At 41.2% G+C, this 21,511-nt stretch overlaps 1 protein-coding gene and 1 pseudogene across 1 annotated transcript; both read right to left on the reverse strand.

Moving 5' to 3' along the window:
* Window positions 1-588: 588 nt before the first annotated feature.
* On the reverse strand, window positions 589-5,620 carry LOC118113843 (annotated as a pseudogene).
* Window positions 5,621-5,824: 204 nt separating this feature from the next.
* On the reverse strand, window positions 5,825-18,193 carry wdr26a (WD repeat domain 26a). The gene is made up of 14 exons (XM_035163869.2): window positions 17,534-18,193; window positions 16,834-16,933; window positions 16,591-16,647; window positions 14,453-14,589; window positions 13,424-13,521; window positions 12,428-12,584; window positions 11,655-11,793; window positions 11,402-11,542; window positions 10,338-10,457; window positions 9,609-9,754; window positions 9,270-9,348; window positions 9,019-9,148; window positions 8,055-8,249; window positions 5,825-7,227 (listed from the first exon to the last, which is right to left on the reverse strand). The coding sequence occupies exons 1-14, from the start codon at window positions 17,827-17,829 to the stop codon at window positions 7,205-7,207; spliced, it is 1,818 nt and encodes a 605-aa protein (XP_035019760.1). The 5' UTR covers window positions 17,830-18,193; the 3' UTR covers window positions 5,825-7,204.
* Between the last annotated feature and the right edge of the window lie 3,318 nt (window positions 18,194-21,511).

Here is a 21,511-nt window from a genome sequence, read left to right on the forward strand (position 1 = left end):
TCAGTCAAAAAATTATTTTAAATTTTCCAATTCATTGTGACAGATGAAATTAAGAAATTGAACTTCATTGTTATTAAATTTGTCACAGAGCTAAAAAAAGTTCCTGCACTGGAAACACTCCATACGATATATTATAATATATTTTATATATACTCTACAAGAATTCATGTTTATTGGCTTTAAGTAATAAATTCTAAGAATTATTATTATTGATGGATTATTATTATTTATGATGGATTTTGCTGATTATATTAATGTCAGCCCTTTATGGTGTAGTAAGTAGCATTCCTCCATTCACACACATGTATATGCATCCACAATCTATTCTGTGCTTTTTCATCACCTGTCAGCACAACCTTCAGGTTTAATCTGGGGTTCAGGTTCATCTTTGAATGCAGACTGGAGATGCCAGGGATCGAACCACTGACCTGGTTAGTGGTCAACCCTCTCTACAGTGGTACATCCGCCGCTATTGCTGCCTATGTGACACATCTTCTGATAAATATTTCATATCACTGTTTACAGCTCTAAAAAAGAAAAAAAATTCTCCTTGCAGATAGCAGAAATTCAGTCCTCATTGTGGTTGGAGACTGACAACCAGCAAACTGCTGTTTTATTGTAATGGGTATTTATAGGGAAACACCTCCAATCACATTTGGTAACTCAAGGCTTATTTAATAAACAATGTGTAAGCATTGGAGACAAACTTTCAAATGAATGAATTCACTTTTCACTCATGTTAAAAACAGAACAGAATGTAGCTCTCAAAAGTTTCAAGTTAATATCCTTCCAGATCTTTTACCTGACGAAGCTGAGGAGCGCCACTGAGCCAAACAGACCATACAGGGGAACGTAACAGCAGAAGTAGCGTAGATAGAACGACATGCACCAAACCAGATCCTTCACAGGACAAGCATGTTAATATGATTCATATAAAATCATTTACATGGAATCATGACAACTTAACTCTTTCCATATGTTTACACATGTCATTTTCCATCTGCAGTGTTAAGTGAAGTATTTGTTAACAAATTAATTATTTGTAACAGAGATAAAAAAAAACTATTTAACCCTTAAATACACAGTAAAAACATGTCTGTAGTTTCTACAGTCACATTTTACAGTAACTTATTGTTTTGTCGTTTTACAAAGTTTAAATGTATATCACAATTAATCATTGGCATAAATGATAATAACAGCAGCTGACAGTAACAAATTTTAAAAGTCCAGGTGATGCACAAAGTGGTTTGAACAAGCAGCCCGACATAAGTTTGATGGTGGAACCCTGTGAAGCAGCAAAGTTCACTGAATCCGATGTATTCTACTGAGAAAACAAAAAATGTTATATTGCTGTGTTTTGTTTGAGGCTATGTTTGTTTTTTAAGGTGCAATTGTTGGAAAAATCAGCAGTCAGATGACCTACTGCCTGAGGAGACGATGACGCACCACTGCTCAGTAACTGACAAAGTCTCAGTGACAATACTGGAAACTGCAGCTGCTACATAACTTCTGTAATTTAAATAGAACATATAAAGATAACGTTGTGAAGTAGATTATAATTAATTGTTGTTTTTGTGTAAAAAAACAATAAATTGATGTTATTTATGAGCAGCCAACCCATGTAAACATTATCCCGTAATATAATGTAATACAAAATATTTTCTAGTATTTACTAGTAAGTATTTACTCTAAATTCTACGGTCAATTTTCTACAGTGTAGATACATTTAAATATTACTTTACTACTCAGAAGACAGGATCTTACCACCCAGTCATGGCGGGAGAGTATGGTGCGAATTTGGTCAGATTGGAAAAAAAATGGGATAAGCAGTGGAGGTCCTACTAAATGACAGATAATTATTCCTGTAAGTCGTTCATGGTTTCATTCGGTAAAATGACTCTTAAAAAACGTACCAAGAAAGAAGTACTGGTGTTGGCGATGATAGGGCATATATATATATACGTGTGAACTTTTTTATACCATACTGTAACAGAGGGACACACAGTTAGAGTAACCAGCAGATCAAATACTGGATCATTACTGGATTTAAACGAGTGCCACTTACCTCCACCGGTTGAGTGGCACCAATTACAAAGAAGTTCACCAAGTTGATCTCAGGGTCTTTTCTGAAGATGTTGGTTTTAGCGTGATGCTGGAAATGTCGATGACTCCACCAGTTGGCAGAAAATCCTTAAGAAAACAATCCTTTAATATCTGTGTAAAAAAAATTACAAAACGGAAAATATGATCAAGAATATCGATCACCTTTAAATGACCGATGACAAACTTGTCAGGTGTCCACAGTCATGCTGCAGCCAACCAGCCTGTGACTACATGAAAAGAGAACAAGCATTTAGAGGTTCTTTTGCTGCAGAGCTGGACGTCATTGGGAACATTTAGACCAAGAGATGATGATGATGATGATGTTCCAGTCACCTGAGCAACTGCCAACATGACTGCACAGAGGCACGTCAGTATCCAGTTAGTTCCCCAGTGCCATATCATGAGCCAGGCGAGGGATTCCAGCAGCATGGTGTGACCCAGCTGGAAGCAGAAGAACATGGGCCGGGCACGAAACAACCCATCGCTCTCTGCCTGCGCACGTAAAGTGCGGAAATCCTGAATGAGTGCTGCCTGAAAAAAAAGAAAAGATAGAAGTATGTTTTATAATAGTTTCTGAGTGACGCACAACAATCTGGGTTCAGCACCTGACGGATAAGACTCCAGCCAATGGATGGGGCTCACGTTTTTGTTGTGGTCCTGGCTGGGCTCTGTTGCTGCCAGTTCTCCAATCAGCAAAGGCTTCAGAATCTTTTGCACACACTTAAGATCGGGATGAAAAGCAATAAAGGCCTCCTGGAAAAGATGAAAGATGGAGAAAATCCTGTGTGTCATGTAGCAAATGAGAAGTGGCATTTCACCACTGACATTAATTAGCACCACAACCTCAAAAATATAGAATAACCCATATGAGCTTTTATCACAAATAACGAATTTCACACTCATTGTTAAAGTCAAGAAAAAAGTTATTCCTTTATAAAGCTCGAGTGATGAAACTAACCTCACCTCTCTTTTCTCATTTAAAACTGGTCACTACAGCACATGATCCAGTAACTACAGAGCCTTAGACATCCCCATACGTCATTATGAATAGAGCAGACTGTTGACTAAAGTCTAACATTCCCCTTGGTGATTTTAAATCTTTGTTATATTATGTTTTTCACGTTTCTTGTAATTGTTTTTATTAAAATAATCTCTATGGCTGTGGATCAAGCAGGGCGATCCGTGGACCACAGAAGCTACTTAGACACAAGCTGGAGGGTGTCTGATGTAAATGAACTGAAACACCCGATGATCCATGTTACATCACTGATGATCGGGAGATATTGTTAAAACCACTCTTTGTTGTTCACGTATCTATTTGCGGATTGTGACATGGGTCTCTCTTGAAATAGAGATAGATGTGGAGTCTGCCCCAAGATTAAATCATTTCTTTTTTTTAAAAGAATATAACCAGCATATCTACCGTGGCGTCCTGTCCAGCATAGTGGCTGATGACACGAAACCCTCCTGGATGTCTTTTTACCCACTGTGTGGTGCTGTAAACCTTTTCGTTCTCTGACCAGCAACAGGTCGTTCCTGCTGCTGTGGCTCTGCACCTCCTCCCAGGTGTAAAGATGTCCAGCTCTCCCTGGCTCCCCTGGCTCCCCTGGCTCCCTTGGCTCTCCTGGCTCTCCTGGTTTATTCAGCTGGCCTCCACCACCCATCTAAAACACACACTGTTTAACACACCCCTGACAGTGTTGTCACGACCCTCCCACTCTGCCTGTCTGTGTGCCTCACGCCATACTGGTTTCAGATACTGGGAGTTAGCTGGTGGGTGGAGCTGGGACAATCACCTGCTCCTATCTGCCCATCTGGGTGGGGCATCCAAGAAGGCATAAAACACTGCTCTTCTGAGAGGGTCTCTCTGTGTCTCTCAGCAGGGCATGCTGCACCAGCCTCATCCTTCTTCCTTTGTTTGGTTTGCTGCACCAACCAACACACATCACACTATGTTGTCACTCATCCACACACTTCTGACACAACTGATGTCTCTCATACTTACACACCCCACTAGTGAATTAGTATGCTGTATTTGTTGAGCTAAATAAATTACTTTTGAATGATCTATCTGTGTGTGTCCTTTTCCCTCTTTCATGCCAGCCTTGAGCCAGGTGGTAACAGTGTGGACAGAGGGAACCGGTTTTTAACCTGTTGCTCTCTTTGCTTTGTATTTAGACGGTGAGGTGTGGAATCAGGGGGTGTGTTTTTATAATAACGCATATATGTAGAAGCAATTCATCATAACATGTGGACAACAGACAGAAATGAGAGCACAGACGGTCTGTGGAACCTCATATATACACTTTTTTAAAATTGCACCTTTTTATGCTGTTTTTATTTATTTACTTTTATTTATATTGTTAACCTTGAGGATTGCTGCTAATTTCAGTGTATACTGTGCAATGACAAAAAGTATTCTATTCTATTCCATAATATACAGTATATGAGATCCTATTGTTTTTCTGTTAGTGATTTAGTGTCCTAAAAGGACATGAAGTAAAACACATTTTAAAACCCTGAATGCTTTATTTAAAATATGCATACATAGCATGTCTCCTACAGAACAATACAGAACAGTTCAATCACCTTTTGTAATAACACATTTAAAATGTAAAATGGTTCCTGGCAGAAACTGCCTGCAAGCAAAAAGTTCCTACTTTGGCTTCTTGCAGCAAAAAGAGAAAATAAGAGACGCCTGAAATACTAAGAATAAACAAACTCAAGAAAGTAGCAGAAGCAGAAGCTAGAACACCACAACTGTGATTCACTCAAATGTAAGTGTGTGTATGTGTGTGTGACATCTATTGTTGAGTGCCACTGTGTGTACATGTTCTGTGTTAGAAGAGTAGAAGCTGGTGCTGGCTGTGATGGTGCCTGGGCAGATAAACAGGGTCCCCACAGTCCTCTCCATCCTGCAGTTATCATCCAGGACTGGGAAGAAAAACAAGTCTTTTGGGGACATCTTGGGAACATGAGCAGACTGAAATGTGAATGTGGCTGCACTCTGGTTTATGAAAGTCAAAACACCTGTGTTCGTTGGTGTATAGGTGTAAATGTGAAGTCAGTGCTTTATATTACAACAGTCGTACACTTAAGAAAATCTGATGAAAAATACTGCTGATGAAGAGCAGCTGGATTCTTAAAAAAAACAACAGCAGGTGCGGGAACCCTGAAAAACACACGTCATCCTGTCTGCCATTGTACACAGTCTCATAATACATGCCATAACATACAAATATACAGCACATATTACATCGAATATTGTATCAAGCAAGTTTTTTCTTTTGATTCTCTGAAACACTTTGTAGAAGTTCATAATAACTTTATGTTACACTTGTGTACAAATGTGTTAGACACCGATTGTGTGATTAAACACTCAGGAATTTGATATTGTCCTCTCAGCTCACTGTGATGTGTTGACCTCGGAGGATAAGGCTCAAATGTTCTTGCTTTCTTTGTTGTTTCATCCTGAAAGAAAACCTCAGGTGCAGACCACAAGTCACTCTCTCTCTCTCTCTCTCTCTCCTCTCTCTCTGTGTCTCTGTGTCTCTCTCTCTCTCTCTCTCTCTCTCTCTCTGTCTCTGTGTGTGTGTGTGTGTGTGTGTGTGTGTGTGTGTGTTCTATGACCTGATACATTACTCCTCTGAACCAGAGCTCCGTTGTTTCCAACAACTGTTAAAACACATCAGTGAGCCACACTGTTACATCACCACGTACACACTGTCACACACTAGTTTATTTTGAGTCACACAGACCATCCTGCAGATGAGTCCATGTGGATTCTGAAAATGTAATGATCATTCTGACTCTAACAAACTCCCTGTTTGTTTGACAACAACTAGCAAGCCGATGTTTTTGAGGTGTTTCTAAAAGGTTCACATCGACAGGAGGAACAAGTTGGCTTTTGGAGCTGAGAGCCACAGACAGAGGGAGGAAGATGTAACGTTTTAAGAAACACATGGTTGCTTCTGGTCTTTTTTTTTACAGAATTAGTTGTCAATAGAATACAGAGAAAAACACCAGCCTTATCTTTTGAAACAGTTGAACTGGGGTTTGGGGCTCCACTGGGAACATTAATAAATCAGGGAGTGTCTTCTTAAATGTTACAGCTCCACATGTAGTAAATAAAAACACAAACACGGTGTGGTAAATGAAACTTGGAACAAGTGACAACTAATCCAAATGCAAATAAATTGATATAATGAGTGCTGTTTGTGTACATGAAGCGGTAGAAACAGAAATGGAAAGCAAACAGTGAAGCCAGAATCAAAAATCAAGAGGAAATCCACACAGAGCAACAGGAGACAACACTCAGATAATCCATATGCAGAGGTAAAGGTTGACAGATCATCCTTCTAACGCTATAGGTTTCAACACATCAGCAGCTGTATGCAGCCATCCACTGACACTGCATGAAGTTGCCATTGATCATGTTGTCATGTGCTGTCCTGTGTAACATGCTAGTCAAATACTACTCTTTCTCTGGCTAAACGCAGGAAAGCCAGAGGGAAAAAAAACAATGTTTTCCTCATTAAAAAAAAGACAAGGTAACGTAGAATTTAGCATTTTAAAAAATCCTTCTCTTCAAGTGGTTATTTCAGCCTTCAAATGTTCCTGCAGGTTAAATTTCTTCATAGGTTCAGGAGGTGGGAGAGGGAAAGAGCTGAAAATTCTTAATGTGAGCAGCTCAGACTGAGGACTGAAGGAAACGAAGAACACGCACCCTCCACCAGGTGCTGCTACGTCACAGCCTAGCACTACTCAAGAATAAATAAAATAATGTAGCTGATAATAAATAAGAGCAGGTTGCTCCAGGTGGTCCTGGATGGTGCTGAGGGAATGGGTCCATACAGGAGGAGGAGGAAGGGGTGATGGGTCAGATTCTGGATGTCCTGGGGCCCAGCTATTACCAGAACGGATCTGCTCTCAATAATGTGACGGAGTCCGAGAGCTGATGAGTTGTGACATCCTGACATGGAGCACAAGCAGCTCCGCCTCCAGGAGGCAGCTGTCCAATCATAAAGCTTCCCCCCCGCTTCATCCATTCAAGTGTCTACAGAGTCTTAGCGCTCCTTGGGTTCAGAGCACCAGCAGATCATCAGCTGTCCATACTGCAGCATTCTGACAGGGCAAGAAAAGAAGACAGATATCATTTCATCCTGAGAGCTTTGCTGCTGTGCTTACACACACTCATCACAACGCAACACAACACAACACAACACAACACACTCGACTGAATGTTGGCTGTTGGTCCAACCAGACTCAAGAGCACCTCAATGGCTGCACATTTTCTCAGAGCCACGAACCATTCAGGTATAGTTTTTGAAGCCTCCAACTTTTGCACCATGAATCATGTATATTTCAAGAAGTGTGTTCTTTCACTGACATCATTGAGCCAAAATACACACTCATCCAGTTCTGATCATTTTATAACGTCCAGAATCTAAAACTGGACCATTTTTAAACTTCATCGGAGCCAGACAGTTGATCTAATAATTCCAGAAATCTCTGTCTGTCGCACTGACATGACCAAGTCACCTGACCTAAACTTAAATCAGCAGCTTTTCACTTCTCAAAGACAGAACTGAAAGCAGAAAACACTATCAAGTATTACGTGAAGGCAGATGCAAGAAAGGCCTGATGAAACATCTTGAGGGAGGCATTTGGTGAACTCCATAATTACAGAATTATATTTATTATTATATTAGTTTGTCCAGTTAGTTTTGAATGTATAACAATGGTTGTAATTCTTTAACAGTTAATGTGAGATTTATGTTTATTCCCTTGAATTTCAGTAGAACTTCTACACTCAATTATATATTGATGGCTTTGTTTCAATCTCTGGTGGTGTACTCGGGTGTTGTTTACCCTGACGAAAGCAGTTTGCAATGTGCATCCTTCAGCACTAGGACCCTGACAACCATTCATGCTAGTTTACATGTTCATACCATTGAGCCCCTCTGCATCCTGGACATCCGGGAAAGGGGCGGGCCCCCAGATTCGGACGGTTCCATCATCGGATGCGCTCGCCAGTAGTCCAGGCAGGATGGGGTTCCAGCTCACACAGTTGACCGTGCGGGTGTGACCAGTGAGCTCTGCAATGGGCAGCTCACTACGCCGGTGCCAGATGTAAACTTTGTGGTCTGACAGGAGACAGGAGACTTCATCAGCTGCTGCCAAATTTAAAGGGCAACTCTACGAATTTTACAAATGAAGACCTATTTACAATCATGTGTCAGATTGGACCAGGGTGCATGTAGGGGAACAGGTGAACCTGGTGCTTTATTTTATACTGTAAAGTACAACTTGTTTCCTTTTTTAACATTTGCTTTTGACTTGCCTGACGTGTGTTGTCATGACATTTTGTTGGGACTAAGGACGTCTAGTGATCAAGGGTTACCCATAATACCACTCTCTGTATGGGTTTGAAGAAAAAGTTTCAAACTTTTATAACACATTCTTTCACTTATCGGGACTTAATTGAGTTGTTAGGACTTTTTAGGCAGGTGTAATTGGAGAGAAAAGGGAGCAGAGGACCTCGCAAACTGTTCAGCCTTAGGGTAGGAAGAGAGGATATATAAGAGAGGTTTCTGCTGGAGGAAGAGATTTTATCACAGATTCTGGAGGCAAATGTCCTGCCGTCGAACAGGAATGTGAAAGTGACAAAGGTTCCTACAACAGGACAATGATCCAGAGCAGACCTTAAAATCCACTGCACGAGAGCCTTACTGTTTATCATTGACGGGCAGAGAGACTGTTAGCTGCTACAAAAATGTTTGAAAGTCACCAGAAGAGGAGGGGGGTGTTGTTACTAGGTACAGACTCAGTTGGGTGTCTAAACATCTGAACAAACAACAATCACATTCTTATTTTCTTTTTTTTAGTTTTCTGCTAAACGTGATGTTGTCTTACCTTCACTACCACTGGCGATGAAGTCTTCATTGTGACCTCCGAGGCAGGAGTGGATGGTGTAGAAGCCCTGGGTGACCCCTTGGTACTTCCTCACCAGCACCCGGTCCTGCAAGTCCCATAGGTGCACTCCCTAGGAATGAACGCATTTTAATGGGACACGTTTCAAAATCAACACTTCACAGAACTGCTACTGTCGTAATTCAAATGAAAGAGTAGAGGTGTCAAAAGTGAGGAAGTAACAAGCTGCTCACCTGGGTAGCAACATTGAGCAGAGCTAACCTTCCATTTTTGGATACAGTGAAAGACATGATGGGATGGTCCTCCTGCACTCTGGAATGATACAACACGCAACATGATCCACAGACACAGTAAATACTGCTGTAAAGAGAGGCCCACTGCTTCACATAGAGGATACAATATTAAACACACACACACACATGTATCCATTGTCATGTGAACCATTTAGGAAACATACAGGAATCAATTTCCTATGTTAAATAAAAATGACCTAGTTAACTTTTGTGCAGGCGTCTACAAAAGGAGCAGGTAAAGTGGGTGAGGTTACTCAGCCCAATCAGGAAGTGACGTACATGTTTCTGTCTGTCAGGTCTTCAAAGTTGTATCCTCGGATGCGTTGGTGGGTGTCAGATGCAAGTACGGTCCGGCCGTCATTCAGACACCACAGGCACTGCACCCGAACTCCCTCCCATGAGTCCAGCAGGTTTCCATCCAAGTCCTAGGGGTCAGTAGAACATGAAGTGAATTCAGGAACACCGTCAAAAGCTCAGGGCTGCAGTGTAATTCAAGATCCTTCCATAACTGATTTGAGGTCAGTTTTTTCTTTTTTGTACAGAAACCCTCAGTCTAAAATTCTGTAGTTGTAGAGCCCTGAATGATTGTGGGCAACTCTGAGCTGCATATACACATAGTGTATATACACAAACATTATAAACCTTTAGAGTCCTGATACACCACATGAGGATCACACCAGACCCTTTTTTATATTTATCCTTTACATACCAGCCCAGTTGGTTTCAGCTCAAGAAGCTAATGTCATTTTAATTACATATTGAAGGTGCTTTTGTTAACGAACAATTAGGATTTCAACAAAAGACAGGAAAACTACATAAGATGTTTTAAGTGCATGTAATTACAGTATCAGTATCAAGTACACTATGAGCTGGACTAGTAGGCAACTGGCTGGTGCACCTCTATTAAATATGCTTTAAGAATCAATGACAGTGATTTAAATACATTGTGTGTAATGCTCAGCGCTTGTGGGCGCTGACAGGAAACTGTGCGCTGTGAAAGATACTCACACACTGGTAGAACTGGCCTCTCTGACCGCCGGTGACGAAGCGTTTGCCATCTGGATTCCAGGCCACACTAGTCAGGCTATCTTCATGAGACTGACTCATCTTTGTCCGCAACTCCCCCGTCTACACAGCGGAGCAGAGAGGAGGGAAGAACATGACTGAAAAGTATTAACACACTCTACAACATTGTTCAACCTTTAGGTTTGAATGGGTTTTCGAACAGATTAATTGGGGTGGGACTACATTGTTTCTGCATCCACAGGGTCCAGGTGCCTTTTACACAAAGGTGACTAGATTGATCAGCAGCAGCCACTCTGCTTTGGTAAGACACTGAGCTGGGCTTGTTTAAAGCTTCACTAAGTCATTGTCTGATTATTCTTGCTTTACGTTTAAATGCAATGTGAAGTGACTCATAAGTACATACAAAGCCACAAATTATAGTTTATAGGTTTAAAACAACACATTGTCACCAACCCGGTTCCTAGTAGTAGCAGCAGCAGCAGCAGCAGGTTTCAGTGACAGCTCTTTCTTTTCTCTTTCTTTACTGACTCAGGACCCTGGTTGCATGGTCATGTGTACAAACAAAACACACTATACAGTCATAACAATGGCACTTGGCCGGGGTAAAATTACATAAAATAAAGGTTTTTAACCCAGTGTGCAAAATTGTATCACACTGATAGAAATGAGGGGTAGAGCTACAAAGATGAGGTGTGATAAATCCCTCTATTATGATATAAAGTATAGGTTTGTGTCTGTATTGATACAATACTCTACAGCTACAGTAAAATATTAAACAATGTGGGTCACAGAAATCACCCCTGCTGTTTACACTGGCAGTGAATGCAACTATAGCGGAAGTGATTGGTCCTCTTCTGTTTATGACATCTGGAATTCAGCCAAAGCCCTTATGAGTCTTCAGTAGTCTGAATTACATTGATCAAATATATAGCTTCCAAAATGACTTTGTTCTTAGTACATGGTTCCCTCTTTGAGTGACTTTCTCTGCACTGCAGTCAGCGGCTGACATGCATGTCCACTTTGCAGCTGTGTAAGAGATGCTGTACCTGTACATTCCACAGCCACAGCTCGGAGCAGTCATCAGGACCACAGGCTATCAGATAGGCATCATCAGGGCTCCATGCCAGGTAGGACACACCATAAGCATGACCTTCCAGAGTCTTAAACAATTTCAGCTGCTGGGTTTCCTGTTGACCAACAGACAGACCGGTCATTAATCCAGTTATATCAGCTCTTACACAGATCTTTTGAGTGATTTGTTCCTGCAGCAAAGTGGAACTGATGAAAATGAATGATTACCATGTCAACTTGCCACACGATGACTGTGGTGTCTTTGGACCCCGTTGCCAGTTTTGTGCCGTCGTTGGAGAATTTGCAGAACCAGACTTCGTTGCAGTGCTCAGTAAGAATCTGCTGGGTGTAGCAGGGGAACTGTTTCCTAAAGATTAGGAACACACACACACACAAACACACATATCAGGCAGATCACATTTCATTCTGCATACTATAATTTGTTTTTGTTTTTAACAATTTGAAGCTTTCTCAGCACTTGTGCGCATTACGTTCGTCAGTATTAAACAATGTTTAAGTGTAAATGTTTATTTGCATTAACACAAATATGCTGTGCATTTATGTGCATATGAACTGTTTCTGTATATATTTGGGGCTTTGTCAAGGAGTCCTGAATGAGGCAACCTACAAAACTTATCCAGTCTGTATTACGCAGGGCTTACAAGATCTATTGTTACACTACATCACACAAAACACTGTTCAGATGTGCAAAGCACTTACTGTGAGGTCCCACTATTTGATGTAATGCAAACTGACACAAAGACAACTGTTTTTTCAGTCACCATGTTTGCACGGATGCAAAATGATGGTATGGTGCTGTCAGTCAGCTGTATTCTCAGTTCTGGACTGGGTATTAATTGAGGGGTGAAAAAAAAAAAATCACCCCTCACCCCAATTTGAATCGATCCCTGATTGTATCTTCAATTTTTTCCCCAAAAGACACTAGAGAAGAGGACCCTAGGCTCAAGCCCTGTTGTGGTACAGAGCATGTGGGTCCTTACCGGCTACAGGCGTGGTCCAGGAGCAGGGACACAGAGTCGAGTCCACTGTCCAGCTTGGTGTTGTGATAAAGGCAGCGCTCCCTCTGCAGCTCAACGGCCTGCTTCAGCAGAGTCTGCAGGCGGCGGGGGGGCAGCATCACTGAGGGAGGCAGATAGGCTGCGCACACGCAATCACACACAGAAACACACGTATTTAGAATATATAAACTGCCGTTGTACAGTGTAATATTCAGCACATACTATAGTCTCTCTCTTTAATTGAATTCCATCTACAATAAAGAATCAAACAAGAAATTATGTGACACACTTGGAGCTGTTCCGATGGTACTGATGTTGGAATTATGCTTCTACAGGTTGCACATAGGTGAACATGCGTGGGCATGTGGCTATATCTTTTGTACAGTGCATTTAGAAAGTATTCCCTTTCCTTTTTCTCACATTTTGTCCTGTCCCTCCAATTTTAGGGCTTTTGATTATTTCTCTAAGATGTTTCTAAACCTTGGTTGGAATCCGACTGTTGTCTATACAAGTCTATCCCAGCTGACAATTCATAAAAAACATAGACATCAATAAGACAATGTCAAATGTAATAAGTTTGGAACGACTCTTCCTAGAGCTGGACACTTGGCCAAACTGAGCCCCTGTGGAGAAGGGCCTTGCTAACTGAATGTTTGAAGTCTGTTACTTAGTGTCAGTATTATCAAAGACAAGGGAACAATGTTGAATAACTACTCTACTGAGAATTTCTTTTCATGCTAACTACGAAGTGATATTCTTGTTATCACAACGTGCGCATATAATCTAATTTAATCTTATCTGAACCAACAAGTGTCATGTAATAGGCAGCTGCAGGATGTCAGAGTTAAGTAGAGCACAGTTGTCATCACTTACTATGCATGAGAATGAACCACTCCTGCATAAATAGAATAAAGTATATGGCGATGACAACACTAGGGGGGTGTTAATGTTATAAAGAAGAAGTCAGCCTGCACTCACTCTGGAGGCGATCCAGCAGCTTTGTTCGAGACGCTGTGCCTTTGCCTTCCCACTCTGCTTTGGCTCGCAGGTCCTCTGCGTGACTGCACATCAGGTACCTTCAAAACACATGATAACAGTTTCTCAGCTCCTGTCAGACACACATATGGCTTATTTCAAACTGAGCTTACACAGATGATTCACTTCATCCGGTGATCTGTGTGTGTTCTGTAAAGACTCCTCCTTCACAACCACTACATCAAAAATAAGCTTACAGTAGCTATTTCAGCTCCCTGTTTGTTGAATTCAAAATCACAGTTTAGGGTGAACATGCATTTCTGATCTGACGGGTCTGTTTCTGAATGCTGAAGACTTTTCTGTTTGTCATGGCATTTGTTAAAATCAAATAAAAAATTTGTTTTAATATACTGCACTGTTCTTTGTCTCCCTGCTGAATGAGGTCTACAGTCACAACAGGGAAAATTAAAAACAACACACACACACACACACACACACACACACACACACACACACACACACACACACACACACACACACACACACACACACACACACACACACACACACACACACACACACACACACACACACACACAGTTAATTAAATTCTAAGTAAATGACTGACAAAAACCTTTTTTTTACAGTCACAAGGGCCCTGTCAATCAAAGTGCATGACACACAGTCATTGAAGCAGACATAGCATGCACCTGTTGCAACACGGTAGGTGTGTTTGACTTAGGACACTTTTCACATTCACCAAGAAGTTAATTAAATTCTAAGTAAATGACTGACAAAAACATTTTTTTTACAGTCACAAAGGCCCTGTCAATCAAAGTGCATGTTTTAATCACTGCTATTAATACTACTATACCTGTGAGGGATTACATACATGTTCTACTGCAACATGGAAAAGCTTAACTTAAAAATTAAAGCAAAGAGCAACATTTGACCCTGTAAGTTTAGGGAAATTGTGTAAATCCCAACTCTGCTTTGATTGACTAAGGTTCCCATGTCGGCTGGTGCATTTACCCGCTCAGGACGTGGATACGCTCCGTGTTGTACTTGAGAGGAGTGAGCTCAGCTCTGAGGACCTGCAGGGCCTCCAAGACCTTTCCATCCTCCAGATATTCCAGGTACTTCTGCTGCAGCAGCAGGAACTTCATCCGCTGTAAAGGACAGGGTGAGGACAAGGCCAAAAATAACAAAAAAAGGACTGTAGTCATCACAATGTCTGCAGGCTGTGTTCTACAACATTTATACGACATCAAGATAGAAAGTTCAAAAATACTTTGTTTCCAACACATATGAATGAATTGAGTGTTTCGTTCTATACGCTTGAAACATCAATTGTGTTCAGTACATTTGGAACATGCTTATGAAGGAACTGTCACTGGTTTGTGGTCAGTGTTTTTGACCAACTCACAGCCTCTGAGGAACTTCTCGTGTTCCTAATGCTTAATGGTCCTACCCCTTCCCTCATTGTGACCATCGTTCGTACTCCCATTATTATTGCTGAACTGACATCCATCTTTGCTGATCTCTGTGCTAAGTCCCCTGATATTATTCTGACTGGTGATTTAAATATTCAACTGAATAAACCCACAGACACACAGAGATAAGATGTTATCTCTGCCTTGGATAATTCGAATCTTGCAACCCTTAACAAAGGCCACATTTTAGTTTGCTGTGCTGGAGTCATCACCACATAACCTCAGTGCTGTTTTCATGTCACTGTTAAAAACAAATTCTCTATATTCTTCCACAATGTTAAAAACATTATAATCTGAATTTGACAGACTAATCAACACCTCTATTAAACTTAATCATCCACCTCCTTCACTACTGCTGAGAGGGTATCACTATAATGATAAGTTACTTTGTGCACTAGACTCCTTGGCTCCACCTGAAAACCTGCATAGTCACATTTAAAAAAGGTCAAAGAAAACTAGACTGGCTGCTTACCAACTAATTCATCTGAATCATCTGAACTCATATAAGAATGATTTAAACTCTACTATTAACCTCGAGGAGAGGAACACACACTATTATCCAATGTCAAGAAACTGCTTAAACTTAAATCTAGAACAGACCGTGGCAGGTCCGCTGCAGGCCCATCTGCATAGGAATAACTTTTTTTGCCATTTCAGTCCAGTTTCCGACCAAAACATAGTACAGAAAATGAAAATGACAAATGATCTCCTCCTGACAGCAGATAAAGGCCTCCTCACCATCCTCATCCTTCTCAACCTCAGTGCAGATTTTGATAACATCTCCGATTCAATACTATTGGAGCACCTGACTAGTACAAATATAAGTATTAGTATTGGGGTCAATGGCTCTGCACTGCTCTGGTTCACATCATACCTATTTGACAGTATAAAATTTGTACAGGGAAAGAATGTACAGTCTTGATCAGCACCACTTACACATGGCGTTCCCCAGGGCTCAGTGTTAGGACCACTTCTATTCAATATGTACATTCTCCCCCTTGTCAAATTCTCCATCATTTTGAAAACCAATTTCCTTTGTTATGCTTCTGAAGTTTAATGGCACCAGCATTTAATTTTGGACTCCTAACAAGTGAAGCCTCTCTCAGTTCTGATTGAGGCTCATTATGTGTTTTGTATATCTGTCCTGCTATTCTCATCTCAAACAGTGTGTAGACAATGAACAAACTGAAAGCACTGAAGCAGATCATTGATCTCAGGATGCCTTATAAGTCAATTTATCAGTAGTCTTGGCATGTTCAATATATTTTTCTCTCCCTACAGGTATAAAGAACTCACAGGTCAGGTCAGGATTTAAGTCAAGTTATGTTGTTGTATGCCTCCTAGATCAAAACAAACTTTACGGGGAATAATGAATGATGTCTATCAGATGCAATCAAATTGGCTGCATTGCCACTAGCAAAACATCAGGTTTTAGTTGTGCTCGTTTCACTGGTTGTTATGTGAAACTGCTAAAGGGTTAAATGTTTTAATCTGTGGTACTGACACAAATGTTCGAATTGATCAGTGCCACCTTCTGCTGCTTCCCTTTTAATTGGTCCCTATATTCAGAGATCTGTGATCATGGCTGCTGTGCAATGTAAAAAGTAGACTGACAACACAGCTTCAGGGACAAAAGGGTCTGCCTGTGTTTTGAGGACTGCTAGACTGGCCACTTACCACTATAGCACTTGGAGAATGCATCATTCCCTTCAGCTCATTTAGGTCACTCTCCGCCTGCATAAAGAAAGGGGCAAGGTATGAGAGGGAGGTTTTGTTACGTTAGGTTGACAGAAAGAGCTCAAAAACTGGAACAATCTTTCACACACAACTAAATTGATATTAGATACAGATTACAGATGACTGTTTACTAGACTCCAAACAATATGGATATGCATTGCAGATTGCAGAGCTTGGTTTCACCTTGTCCCACTCTCCTTCCATGACATGATTGCGAAACCTGGTGGCAGAGGGGTGCTCCAGTCTGCAGCCAGACTCCTGCATCAGGAGGTCCACCGTCTGACTGCACCAATGTACACAACAGAACAGAGACAGAAATAAATCAACATCATATTAAATGACCTGGGAATGTAGAAATCTCTGATATGATGCCTGGAACTAGAGCATATTCAGTGTTGTCATGTGAGCTACTGATTCATAAAATGCGTGTCTGACACTATGCATTGTGTGACTCAGGCCACTCTTTGTTCACTGTTCTCTGATTTCCTTCTATGAGCGGTGAAATGGAGATGAGGGAAAACTGGTGGGATGAGCACAAACGCACGACTCTCACTGTTTGAAGCCATTAGCCAATCAGCTGATGATTCAATTGACAGAAAAGTAATGCACAAGAAGTTTTAATAATCATGTATTGATTACAACTTCTAAAATATGACGGTGTTCTTTATGTGCTGTGTGTTCTTTGGTATTTTACAGTTAAAAAAAAAAAAACACCGTTCCAAACACAGCTGTGGGCTGTGTACAGCAGAGGAGAGGCCTACAGCTTCCTCACAGTGAACCAGGATGTGCAGCACTGGTTTGTTTTCCACGGAGAGCAGGACGGATCTGAGAGAGACTCCCCCTGACAGCTGCGGGCTCCTGGCCGCTCAGATGCTTCACTTACTTGAGCCCCAGGTCGTGTAGGTGTTGTCCTATCAGCCTGATGACATCCTCCTCAGACTGAGAAAGACGCTTCTTCTTCTTCATGTCCGACGTGTTGCAGTCGTCGTCGTCGGCCGCAGGCTGCTCCGACACTCCGTTGTTGTTGTTGTTGCTGCTGCTGACAGTGTTTCCATTGTTGGTAACTGACACCAGTCCGTTGGAGTGAGCTACCCCGTCGGCGGAGGACTCCCCGTTCTGTGCACCGTTTCGGCAGGACAGCTCTGAGTCTCGGTCCTGTCCTGCCCCGTTAGCCTGCATGTTACCGTGGTGGGTACAGGGGACACGATGTGTGGACAGAAGAGCGATGACCGACACTGCGGGGATAACACGAGCAGCCGTTCGTCCGCCGACAGGCCCACTGACCCAGATGCAGCCCCGAACTGCCCTGTTGCCCCTGCGGCCGACTCTCCGTGTTTGTGTCGCGGCGGCAGCAGCGAGGATAACCTGGTTTTCGGCTCGGAGGTCGAAGACACGGAGGCCAGACTTATTTAGACGGCGTCATTTTGTGAGATTCGGTGTCGAGCGGCGCTGTCAGGAGGCGGTTATGTCGCGGTGAAGTTGTCAGTGCAGCTTGTTATTGTTGCTCTGAGACAGCTGCAGAGCTGCCCTGTTATGGACCGACGTGCTGACGTACACTGAAATTCCTTCACGTCGCTTTGCGTGAGCTGCGTCACCGACAGGGGGCGACAGCACGCCAGCTTTCTGTTTTTATTTCTCACTGCAATCAGAGACGTGCACACATACACAAACATGTTTGTACATCGAACTTAGTGAGCACACTCATTGACATAATTAGACTAACTCTAACCTCAACCATCCAAACTAAATGCCTAACCTAAACCTAATTCTAACCCTAAAGCAAAGTCTTAAAGGGGACATAGCATGCCCATTTTACCACAAGTTGATATGGTTCCTTGGGGTCTTAATGAAATGTCTGTAACATACTTTGGTCAAAATACCACAAGGATCATATAAAACAGCACCCTTTTTACCCTGTATAAAACAGCCCTCCACAGAGTGACCTGTTTTGAGTGCCTGTTCCTTTAAATGCTAATGAGCCAGCTCCCCCCTCCCCCTCTCCCCCTGATTTTAAACGATATAAATTACATATTTTATATGATATAATCATCAAATTATATATATATATATGATATGATATAATTATCAAATATGCATCCCATACTTTGTATTCCCCTTCTGTTGTCCTGGAGTTTTAATTTTCCCAATCACATAATTAAATGTCCCCCTCTGCCCATCCACTACAAGCACACAAGCAGACAGACAGAGAGAGAAAGAGAGGTGGGGGGGCTATGAAGACATCATTTACCCCGAACCCGACATTCAACGGGTACAACAACAAGCGGAGAAAGCAGAATCGCGGGCTGACCTTATATATACAGTCTATGGGGCTGACCAGCGGAGAAATGCACATCCCGTGTGAACAGCCAGGCGGCTGCGTGCTGGAGAACGGCGCTGCGCTGCCTCGCAGCGGCGCTTCCGCGTCCGGTGTACCCCGCGTAACTACTGTGTGGGCCAAGACCATGTAGGGAGACTTCCAGTTCCTTGTTACGACACAATACCCAGGAAGCGCAATCGAGTCGCTCAAGCATGACGTTTCTGACTTAGAGGAACTATAACAAAACGCGCGAGTGGTTTTTCCCCAGAGTTTTTGGGTTGGTAGACATGCCAGATACCCACATTAACCTGTAGAAGCACTAACAAAGTGGAATTTGCATGCTATGTCCCCTTTAACCCTCAAACAGCCCATTGAAAAAGTGAGGAATGTAAAAATGTCCTCACTCTGTAGAGTCTATGTTTAGAATGGTCCACTCAAAGATATAAGTACAGGAACACACATACATGCACACACAGACACAAACACACAGACATGTAAATAAATGTGACTAATTACTATGTAACCTGTTCATTCAAAACAAAGTTAGGTCATTTTGAAAATCTTAATAACATAGTGGTATAATTTTTAACTATCATAGTAACGCCCTGAATGCAGCAGGTATACGCTCACTTTTTTAGGAACACCCCACTAACACTGGGTAGTTTCTTTCTTTGCTCTCAAACTGTCTTCATTCGTCTTTGAGACTCCTGCTATGTGACATGGAGCATTATCCTGTTGGATGTATCCAATAGAAGACTGTGGCTATAAAGGGATGAACATGGTCAGCAACAATAATCTATTAGTTTTATATTCTGGTATTCTTATTTAATTGGTAAACAGGTTAACTTGTGATTGCAGATTGGTCATTTTTTACCTGTGATATCTTGATATATGTATTGAAGGTCTCTGAGAAAGAAAACATTAGATGTACTTTACACAACCGTGTTGTCACAGAGGACACAAACAGCGGTGTTATTTAACGCAATAACGTTGTTTTTCTTAATTCATGTAGCCTTACATGAAAATCTATCGGGCAAAGGACTAAACGTGCTTGTTCTCGAAGGTCTGTTTTTATTACTTTAAAGTACTTAAGTGATGTATATATATAAAAAATGTAAAACTCCTTTTTAAAACCGGGGCAGGTGGTAAATGCGCAATTGTGGAAAGCTCAAATATTCTTTTATTGAAAACAAGACAAATCAATTCCAGAATAGGTTTCATCAAAAGCAGTTCTCAATGTTTATTTCTAATTTTTAACTGTCATTTTCAATGTATGATCATAGGAACTTGGTAAAAAGATACACAGACTAGTATTATGACACAAGGAGATGATTTCTTGAGCAAAAACAATACATTTTGTTTTGATTTTCAGTTTTTGTGCAAGAAATTAAAATTTAACTTAACCAAAATTGTAATTTTTGAAGCCATCAGACCAAGACGTCTACAGTTTTCTAAAAAAGGAGATGCAAACAGAACTTCCTGTTCATGTGCTGAGATGTGTTTGTCCTTTTTTCAAAACTAAACAGTGAAAAATGGATTATTCTTTGCTGCTTCTCAGTAAATTATTGTTGCCGTATGGCAACACTTTGCAATTAAGAGGTAAGGAACACAGTATCTGGTATATTAATAATACCATCTATATGTAGAAATTCTGTACAAAATGGCATATGTATCGGTGGAGTGTAGCTGCAGCATTTTTATGTCACTCTCACATATAATCAATCAATATTGAATGATTTTCCCTTTATTTTCCTGTAGAACCACACCACGCATATTTATGATGCATAGTGTGAGACTTCACTTATTGACCTGCACCGAAGCTCTCTAATGTAATGCAGTCTTTCTCTATGACTTCACAGGACATTACATTGACTAAAAAAATGTATTGTAAATGCTTTTCACATGCATTTACATAGTGAAGTGTAGTGACAAGTAGTATAGTCCAGTATTTAGTATAGTGCAGTATGGTGTAATGCTGTGTAGTGAATGGTTGATGCCTACTGATTAAAACAAGTCATTTGTTGATGTCAGTGCTTTTCTCTTTATAGGACAAACTAGCATTCGATTGATACTTTTTCCTGCTCATCTGCTTTTGTTTACTTCACTTTTAGACCTGTTTTGTTTATTATACTACTATGTGATATCTTTGTATTGATGCATTCGTATTGTGTTGCACACCTATATTTATCTATGTATTTATTATCTACTTGTTTGCAAGTGTCCTTCTGTTGTTTGCTATGTGACATATGACAGTAAGAGTTTATCAGAAACCTTAAAAAAAAGAAGTTTCTCTCCGTCTCTTGAAGGTCCCCTATTTCATTGCAGAGGACCAAGCTACATTTATTCCAATTAATGATAAAATCAATCACAGAGAAGCAGTAGCTCTGATGTCAGAGCTCAAGTCTTTACTGAGACTGCTCCTGTCCGTCTGTTTGTTTTCAGTCACCCTGCAGAGATGTTGAGATGAGAGCTGAGGAGATCTTCCATGATCAATGTGCTGCAGTCTTCCCAATACCTTTGTAGTAATCACGACACGTAGGCTTG

This window comes from Hippoglossus stenolepis, chromosome 8, assembly GCF_022539355.2.
Source record: "Hippoglossus stenolepis isolate QCI-W04-F060 chromosome 8, HSTE1.2, whole genome shotgun sequence".
Taxonomy (NCBI): Eukaryota; Metazoa; Chordata; class Actinopteri; order Pleuronectiformes; family Pleuronectidae; genus Hippoglossus; species Hippoglossus stenolepis.

Bases quoted from the DNA above. Each gene is read 5' to 3' on its own strand.
- wdr26a (XM_035163869.2), bottom strand. From the start codon at position 17,829: ATGCAGGCTAACGGGGCAGGACAGGACCGAGACTCAGAGCTGTCCTGC. The intron at 14,590-16,590 runs GTAAGTGGCCAG...TGTCCTTTACAG, and splicing joins ATTCTCCAAGTGCTATAGTG to CGGATGAAGTTCCTGCTGCT. The intron at 9,755-10,337 runs GTGAGTATCTTT...ACTGACCCCTAG, and splicing joins GAGGCCAGTTCTACCAGTGT to GACTTGGATGGAAACCTGCT.